This window comes from Oncorhynchus tshawytscha, linkage group LG04 (assembly GCF_018296145.1).
Source record: "Oncorhynchus tshawytscha isolate Ot180627B linkage group LG04, Otsh_v2.0, whole genome shotgun sequence".
NCBI lineage: Eukaryota > Metazoa > Chordata > Actinopteri > Salmoniformes > Salmonidae > Oncorhynchus > Oncorhynchus tshawytscha.
Window position 1 is genome coordinate 33,540,376 of NC_056432.1, and position 9,610 is coordinate 33,549,985.

Here is a 9,610-nt window from a genome sequence, read left to right on the forward strand (position 1 = left end):
GAGAGGTTGAGCAGCATATTTTCTGGTGATTATTTCCTCCTAGGATTTAGTGTTACACTTCATTAGATAAGTGAAGTGTTATATTATACAAATATGGTCAAAGTCTGTTTGTACACGGTAATGCAGCCAGCCTTGAGGGACTAATTTCCAACATACTGACCTGAGAGAGAGGTGGCTGTTCATTGGCTCTGTGTGCAGTAATTTAAGTGATGCTGTGTGTACTGTACTGTACACGCAAATGTTATGTTTTAAATTGTTCTGCTAAACCTTTTTAAAGCACTTTCACAGTTTATTGCTACATACTTTTGGTAGGTCATAACAGACATGACATTGTACATGCTTGAAATGGATACCTCTTTTCTGTAGTAATGTAGGAATTTTCAACTGTTTTGTAACTTCTGGTATAGGTCCAACGACATGATAAAATATCTTTGGGTCTGAAAACGTTATCTCACACAAGTTACTGCCGATCACATTTTCTGTTTAATTTTTTTATCATAGTAGAACGACTAACGCCCTCATCTTAATTCAAGGTATTTAGCACATTCTGTATTTTGACCTGGTGGGTATTTATTTTCACCTTTTTGTATGACTGTGTACATCTCCACAAATTGGTTTTGTATCAACATTAGGTTGTAGAGTACTTCGGTATCAGATAAGTAAAGAAAATGTACAGTGTTTTTAATCTCGTCCTCCTATGACAGATTTTTGAAATTATATCACACCCTTTATACTAGTTGATTGATGTATCAAAAACACCTATTGGAAAACCGCATCCACCCAAAGTATTAAGTAACAAGACTATAAAACAATAGGGAGCTTTAAAATGGATGATTCTGTATGTAGTTGTCGTTTACGTTTCATATATTTTCTATTCGTGTAATGGTACCGCTGTTTGATAACAGCTGCTCCTCATAGGCCAAGCTCTCTGTATTGTGACTCACTGTACTCCTGTTAACGCAGTTGAAAGCAATTGAACATTGTGATGTGAAGTAAACGAGCACTTAATTCAGCCTAAACTCACATGATCATGTTGAACCTAGAACAATAGTCTGCTACTCTTGTCTGAGCCCGTGCTTTCTCTTCTCTGGAACATTACTGGTTTATGTGTCCATGCCTTTTAAAAACCATAGCTCACAGAAAAATACACGTTTGTCAAATGTTTCCATAGCTCTTGTCGTCTTGTGTCAATCTGTGTCCACGTTCATGTCTCAACGAAATAGAATTAGATTGTGCCAATGTCTTACATTAATTTGGGATTGAAGCCTGTTGATTTCTCCTAATGCATATAGCAGGGTAAACACAATTGAATGGAATATAGACTCGGTTGCTCTCAAACCTGCCAAATGATAGTATTTTCTTTCGATAGGTGTTAGATTTAGATCATTTCAGTACTAGGCTGTGGTCCACGCAGCACACGATCATATAGGTGCATCAAGGCACTGTCATATTTTTAACAACCTTTTAAAACTTGAATTATATTTTGTTCTTTAATTTCATTATTTTTGTATTGTTTGGTACTACAGATCAATATGTTCACAAACATGAGTATTTTATTGATAACTGATTTGACATGATAGATAGATATCTATGATGGATATTAGGTCTATTCATTCTGAGCCACATCTCAGGTCCTCTGGCTGTCTTGTCATGGTTTGTAAGGAGTACCTAGTCTTTAAGCCTTCTCTAACCTTCAATTAGTGACCATTGTAAACTGGACCATTGTATGCTTACCCCAACACAAAAGCAATTTGTGCAGAACTATATCATTTTTACCCAAGACTGGATGCACCCCTTCCATTCTGAAAGGAAGGCAAATCAGAATCTGTTTTACCAGTTGGGGACATATTTTGTATCCGTTTGTAATGCTCATTTGTTGTTATGTTAAAAAAACAAAAACACGTGGATTCTCTTAGGTCATTGTGTTTTGATTTGATCCTCTATTGGTATTGCACAAAGATTATCCAGGCCAACCCAATAGCCTTCTTTTTTTTTTGCACCTGTTTTGAAACGGTACTCACTTTATGCTAGTTGGACTTGAACACAACATTCAGCCTGTACAATGACCATATAGTTGTCATTCTGTTTGCCACAGACATTATGGATTTGAACCATGTTTTTACATGATCCTCGCTGAAGAGGATGTCAAACAGTAGGGTTACGAAGACTGAGTTATCAAAGTATTATCTTCCAACACAGACTTTGGAAGGGGCCCTTTCTGAATCATATGTTTCTGTTCCACACCTTCCAGTTATTTTTTATTTTGTGCAATACTATTTGTTATTTCTGTCATTACAGGTGATTGACATGCTCTCCCAGACATTAGGAAAAAGTGTTTTCAGAGGAACTAATTTCTCCAGTCATATATTGAAACTGCTTTGGGGATTACGCCGGGGTCGTATCTATCAATGTTGCTTCAATTAAAAAGTGGATGAACACCGAGTTACCATATTGTTTTACTGTTCAGCAGTCATTATTGCATAATGTTAAGACTTGTACATAAATTGCATTGAACTTGCATAGGATAATGTTACTGTGGCGTGCTATTGCCTGTAAAATTCTGCTTCTAAATGTGTGTGTGACTGTGAGGATGCCGCTCTTTTGTACATGACTGTCTTTTTATTTTTTTCATTCTAAAGGAGGTTGAGTTGGAGCTGAGGAGTTCAGACATGCCTGAAGTTTGACTTAAATAAAGCTGTACTGTGTCTCAGTGGAAGTCATTTGTCAATCTCTTCATGGAAAATAGAATAGCACTTTAAATTGCCAGATTAAAATAATCGATAGTAATTGCATTTTTATTTATTTTTTTGTCAATGAGCCCAAAGACACTCTTGGGTCATAATAATCACATTTGTTATTTTACCATTTGCCCACTAGAGGTCGTCCCGTTATGTGACGTGGCATCGCACTTTATGCTGCGTTAAAGACAACTGGAAACTCGTAAAAACGGGCTCCGACTGGGAAAAATCGTTTTGAATGGTCACCCAACTCGGAATTCCAAGTTGAAAACTCGGGCATCTTTGTAGATCTCCAACTTTCCGTTCTGAAGATCATTAAAGTCATGATTTGACCTCGTTTTTTCCCGAGTTCCCAGTTGTCTTGAAAGCGCCATTATACTTCGACACGACCGACAAAGCTTTCTCCTCTGGGCATCTCTCGCTATACCGGTTTAGCGGATGGGTGAAGGATGATGATGGAGAGGACCAGGTCACGGTAGCTAGCAGTGCGAGTATGCGGAGAAAGATTTAGTTAAACACCGAGTTTCAGGTTGGTCCTCCTGGTTTAGACCGCTGGAAATGCGGAAATGCCCCCAAATGTTATTCACAGATGTGTGGCAAGAGACAGATGATGTAGCTAGGCTAACGTTACTAGCAATAATATAAGATGTATCCAGCTATCTATACAAGAGCAGGGCACTGTTTAAAATGAATAAATTATTAATAATTTGTTTAGGATATGCATTATACGATTTAGTTGGTCATTTTAAAGAGCACCACGAGGAAAGTGTATCCTATCAATTTATCGTGACGTTTGGTTCGATATGGAACAAGAAAGACTAGCATGCCTTCTCTCCTGTACCTGTTCTTCAACCAATCGATTTATTTTATTTGGTTCACACTGCCATCTGTCAACAAAGTCCGACTTAAATATTTGTTATACATTGTGTTTATACGTGTGTTAAATGTATCATTTTGAACCCATGTTCTTCCCCCCCCTTTCCTCCCAGTTTTGGAGAGGATTCTAGTGGATTTGCCAAGTGATCTGTCTGGAAATTAACCTGATAAACAAGATGAAGAGGGGTTTGCTGCGTGGCTTACTGATGGAGGTGTCTATCCGACTGCTACTTCTGGTTGTCTTCCTGTGAGTAATTCAAATGGAAACATTGCAATAGCATTGACAAATGTGTTCCTTATGGACTTGTCTGGTGCGCAACACAAATGAACTAAACTGTGTGTGTGTGTGTGTTATCTCCCTCAGTGTGACAGAGCAGCTTCCACCCTTTATTCGTGAGATCCAGGCAGAGGAGATGTGGCTGTATAGATTTCACAGAGTGGAGAATGACCATGTCCCCACCTCTCTCATGTTTGTGAGTACTGGTGTGTGTCAGGGGGGAAGCACTGACTGAATTCACTGGAATCGTGGAACATTGAATGTGAATATTTGTTCTGCTGGTAGTACTTTAGGTTACAGCACAGGATAAACTGGAGAGCAACAATAACTTGTTGCCATGTTATTACCAGGTACTCTTGTGCTTTATTGTAAAGTGCTACCATTCTGTCTTACTAATTCTATTGCTATGGTACTGACCATGTCCCTCGTATCAGAGCGTGGCGTGTTTCACTCCATTCCTGGTGATCCTGCTTTTCACCTTTCTGAAGAGAGTTGAGAGAGGAGACGTGAGAGAGGCCTCGCTAGGTAAGGACTGACTGTAGAACTACACATGGTGTTTGACCTCAGAGCAGCTGCACAGAGATGTGTGAGAGAAATACTGAGCCAGTTGTTTGCCTCCTGTACCTCAGCGGTGACTCTGGCTCTGGTACTGAACGGAGTTTTCACCAACGCCATCAAGCTGGTCGTGGGCCGGTGAGTACTAGTCTGGAATACTAGTCTGGAATACTAGTCTGGAAATGTACAGTTAGGGTTACATTGCTACAAGCTCAGTATTATGCTGGCTGAATGTGATGTAGTGTGTGTTCTGTGTGTGCTTCAGGCCAGCTCAGTATTATGCTGACTGGATGTGATGTAGTGTGTGTTCTGTGTGTGCTTCAGGCCAGCTCAGTATTATGCTGACTGGATGTGATGTAGTGTGTGTTCTGTGTGTGCTTCAGGCCAGCTCAGTATTATGCTGACTGGATGTGATGTAGTGTGTGTTCTGTGTGTGCTTCAGGCCACGGCCAGACTTCTTCTACCGCTGTTTCCCAGACGGACAGATGAACCTGGAGATGCACTGCAGCGGCGACCCAGAAGTGGTCATGGAGGGCAGGAAGAGCTTTCCCAGTGGACACTCCTCCTGTAAGGCCCAATCTGATTGGCTAGTCCTCTTGCGAGAGCAGATCTGATTGGCTGTGAGACTACAGTGGGCTTGTCCAGATTAAAAGCTAGTTAGGCTGGACCTGTGTGTGTGTGCAGTATATGTGTGTGGTAACTTTGATAAACAATGTTGTGTTTATTCAGGCACTGGCCTAAGCATTCTCATGTCAAGCCTTCTCATATCATTATGAATAAAACTGTTGATCCTACTTTGATACATGTGCCTGCCCCATCTCTGATCCCCTCTCTCCTCTCGTCTTGTCCAAGTTGCATTCACTGGACTGGGCTTCACAGCGCTGTATGTGGGGGGTAAGCTGCGGTGCTTTAATCTGGGGGGTCGGGGCAGGGCCTGGAGACTGTGTCTCTTCCTCGCTCCCCTCCTCCTAGCCTTCATGATCGCTCTCTCCAGGACCTGTGACTACAAACACCACTGGCAAGGTGAGAGGGCTAGCCATTAACCATGTTCACTTTGAAAAGCGCTATAAACATATAAGAAAATATTATTCTAATCTGTTATTGAGAGACGTGCTAAGATCTTTGTGTCACTTCTGAATATGTGTGCGTTGTCCCCTCTGTGTTTAGATGTGTTGGTGGGTTCTGGTCTGGGTCTGGTGTTCTCTTGGCTCTGCTACAGACAGCACTACCCCTCCCTCCAGGACCCTGACTGTCACCGGCCACTACGCCACAGAGAGACTGTTCCTGCTGTGCAGGAACGCAAGCTGGCCAACTCCAACTACATATTACCTCTATAGCTGGCCAACTACACATTACCCCTATAGTGCTACTCCAACTATATATTGGAATCAAATCAAATTGTATTTGACACACGCGCCGAATAAAACAGGTGTAGACCTTACAGTGAAATGCTTACTTACAAGCCCTTAACCAACAATGCAGTTTAAAAAAAAAATGTGTTAAAGTATTTACTAAATAAACTGAAGTAAACAATACATAAATAAAAATGGAAAAAAATAAAATAGAAAATAATTAAAGAGCAACAATAAAATAACAGTTACGAGGCTATATACAGGAGTAACCGGTACAGAGTCAATGTGCTGGGGCACAGGTTAGTCGAGTTAATTGAGGTAATATGTACATGTAGGTAGAGAGGGGGGGGGGGCAGCGCACAATTGGCCCACTATTGGCCGGTGTAGGCCGTCGTTGTAAATAAGAATCTGTTCTTAACTTACTTTCCTAGTTAAATAAAGGTTAAATACATGTCGTTTTTTATTCAGGAATCTTATGGTTTGTCTGTAAAAGCTGTTAAGAACCCTTTTTTTACCTTGGCGCTCCTGTACCGCTTGCCGTAAGGTAGCAGAGAGAACAGTCTTTGCCTATGGTGGCTGGAGACTTTGGCAATTTGTAGGGCCTTCCTCTGACACCGCCTGGTATAGAGGTCCTCGATGGCAGGCAGCTTAGCCCCAGTGATATACTGGGCCGTACACACTACCCTCTGTAGTAACTTGCGGTCGGAGGCCGAGCAGTTGCCATACCAGGTGGTGATGCAATCAGTCAGGATACTCTCGATGGTGCAGCTGTAACTTTTTGAGGATCTGAGGACCCATGCCAAATCTTGTCAGTCTCCTGAGGGGGAATAGGCATTGCCGTGCCCTCTTCACGACTGTCTTGGTGTTTTTGGACCATGACAGTTCGTTGGTGATGTAGCCACCAAGGAACTTGAAGCTCTCAACCTGCTCCACTACAGCCCAGTCGATGAGAATGGGGGCGTGCTTGGCCCTCTTTCTCCTGTGGTCCACGATCATCTCCTTTGTCTTGATCACGTTGAGGGAGAGGTTGTTATCCTGGCACCACGCTGTCTCATCGTTGTCAGTGATCAGGCCTACCGCTGTTGTGTCGTCGGCAAACTTAATGATGGTGTAGGAGTCATGCTTGGCCATGCAGTCATGGGTGAACAGGGAGTACAGGAGGGGACTGAGAACACACCCCTGAGGGCCCCCTTGTTGAGGATCAGCATGAGAGATGTATTGTTACCTACCCTTACCACCTGGGTCGGCCTGTCAGGAAGTCCAGGATCCAGTTACAGAGGGAGGTGTTTAGTCCCAGGGTCCTTCAGTTGGACAACTGAATAGGTAACCCCTTTCCTCTTAGCTTAGTGATGAGCTTTGAGGGCACTGTGGTGTTGAACGCTGAGCTGTTGTCAATGAATAGCATTCTCACGTAGGTGTTCCTTTTATCTTGGTGGGAAAGGGCTCCCGGGCTCCTGAGTAGCGCAGCGGTCTATGGCCATGCCGTGGCGGCAGGGTAGCCTAGTGGTTAGAGCGTTGGACTAGTAACATACTACCCCTCTAGTGAAATACCATTTACATACTACCCCTGGAGTCTTTAACCTCAACTACATACTACCCGTTCATCCCGGGTTCTTTATATCAGGCCAAAATTTTAACCCTGAGTGGGGAGGAGAGGGACTGTAATTTTTGAGCCCACCAGATACCAGGTGCTAAGCTGTCAGTGCTACTGAAATAATTTGTATTCCCTGGAAGTAGGAAAGTCCTCTCAACGCACACACTGGATTAACCACAGCAGTTAATTATTTTTTCCTCATATTATGATATCCTATTTGTTTTGTCTGATTTATAGTGCACTACTTTTGACCATAGCCCTATAGGCCCTGATCAAAAGTAGTGCACTGTATATGGAATAGGGTGCCATTTGGGAGGCAGACCCGTCTGTGGAGGTGAGGGTGCACTTTTCTGTAGAGTTCAGTGTCAACACTAGGATTACAGTGGCCTAGAATCACATTAGAGTTTGTACATTTAGAGTTCATCCTTTACATCAGTGGTCACCATCTGGTCGATCGTGATCAGATTTCCAAGCCATTACTAATCGATCACCAAACATTTCTGTAAAAAAACGCAACAATAAAGCCTTGCAATCCTAGTTTTTTTAATTGGTTTTGTGCTTTTCGCGGTAGGTGCACTTGGTTCAGCAGACCATGCACCGGGAAGTGTTCCCATTTTGAACCATTTCATGTGTCTGGATGTAGAACACCGCCTACCCGGCAGGCCCAGAGAGCAAAACAAGTGCACCTATAGGTCTACCGCTGGCCAATCAGATAGCTCAGATTATCGTGTCTGCACAGTTTCTTTGCGCCATAGACTGTAAAAGCAAGCCTCGAACGCACAGCAAAGTTGATGTGAGATTTCAAAACTTTTAAAACCATAACTATAGAGACTCAACGAATACAGCAAAGAGCTGCTGTTTTATAAGTAAGTTCATGATTAAATTGTTATTCAGCACTGTCAACACTTTGTTCAGCAGTTGTATAATCCATAAAATGTGTGTTCTCGCTATTTCCACTCGCGCTACAACCAGCACTGCAGCTGCAATGAATGAGTATAGCAAAGCTTGCATTGTTATTATTTGCGGCTTTTTTTATATATATATCAAGGAATATTTCCCTTTCTCAAAGGAGTAACAACATGAATTGGTGCATGAGGCAGAAATAATTCAGTGTGACTTATGTTTCGCGTTTAGTTGGAAGACTGTGTCCCCTTTTCTTAGTGGATTGAGGGAGGGATGGTGAGTCGGGTGAGGAGAGAGGAGAGAGAGAGAGAGGAGAGAGAGAGAGAGAGGAGTGAGAGGAGGGAGAGAGAAACGAGTGAGAGGAGGGAGGGAGAGAGAGAGATGAGTGAGAGGAGGGAGAGAGAGAGGAGGGAGAGAGAGAGGGAGGGAGAGAGAGAGGAGGGAGAGAGAGAGGAGGGAGAGAGAGAGGAGGGAGGGTGAGTCGGGTGAGAGGAGGGATGGTGAGTCGGGAGAGAGAGAGGGAGGGATGGAGAGAGAGAGGAGGGAGGGATGGAGAGAGAGGAGGGAGGGATGGAGAGAGGAGGGAGGGATGGTGAGAGGAGGGAGGGATGGTGAGGGGAGGGAGGGATGGGGAGGGATGGATGGAGAGGGAGGGAGGGATGGGGAGGGATGGGGATGGAGAGAGGAGGGATGGTCGGGTTTGAGGAGGGATGGTGAGTCGGGTGAGAGGAGGGATGGTGAGTCGGGTGAGAGGAGGGATGGTGAGTCGGGTGAGAGGAGGGATGGCGAGTCGGGTGAGAGGAGGGATGGCGAGCCGGGTGAGAGGAGGGATGGCGAGCCGGGTGAGAGGAGGGATGGCGAGCCGGGTGAGAGGAGGGATGGTGAGCCGGGTGAGAGGAGGGATGGTGAGTCGGGCGAGAGGAGGGATGCTGAGTCGGGTGAGCGGCAGCCTCACCGCTGCTCCCTGCCTCCCCTCAGACTGAACATCAGATGCAGGCCGTTAGTCCAGTTTAAAAAATGTAAAAAGGCAATTATTATACTCTCAGCTGTGTCTCACAGGTAATACAACAAATCTATTACCAGTCTGATCATATACCAACATTTTTTAAATATAATTTCAAAAATGATCTGAGAAGAACAACATTTGCAGGGCAATTCAAGAGTAGCCAATATGCAGTGATAATGTATTGGGCCTATAGCCTAAGTAATGTTTTAAAAAAAAATCTGAGTGGTAGGATCTCAGCTTGCATTTTGTCTCGGAAAGTGATCTTGACTCGTTGAAGGTTGGTGACCACTGCTTTACATGGTTTGTATT

At 43.6% G+C, this 9,610-nt stretch overlaps 1 protein-coding gene across 1 annotated transcript; it reads left to right on the forward strand.

Moving 5' to 3' along the window:
* The first annotated feature begins 2,929 nt into the window (after positions 1–2,929).
* Positions 2,930–5,984, forward strand: LOC112249694 (phospholipid phosphatase 5). Its single transcript, XM_024419474.2, has 8 exons — positions 2,930–3,267; positions 3,728–3,861; positions 3,979–4,087; positions 4,326–4,416; positions 4,521–4,584; positions 4,889–5,013; positions 5,299–5,469; positions 5,614–5,984. Exons 2-8 carry the CDS (start codon positions 3,791–3,793, stop codon positions 5,781–5,783), a joined length of 801 nt encoding a protein of 266 aa, XP_024275242.1. The 5' UTR covers positions 2,930–3,267; positions 3,728–3,790; the 3' UTR covers positions 5,784–5,984.
* The last annotated feature ends 3,626 nt before the right edge of the window (positions 5,985–9,610 follow it).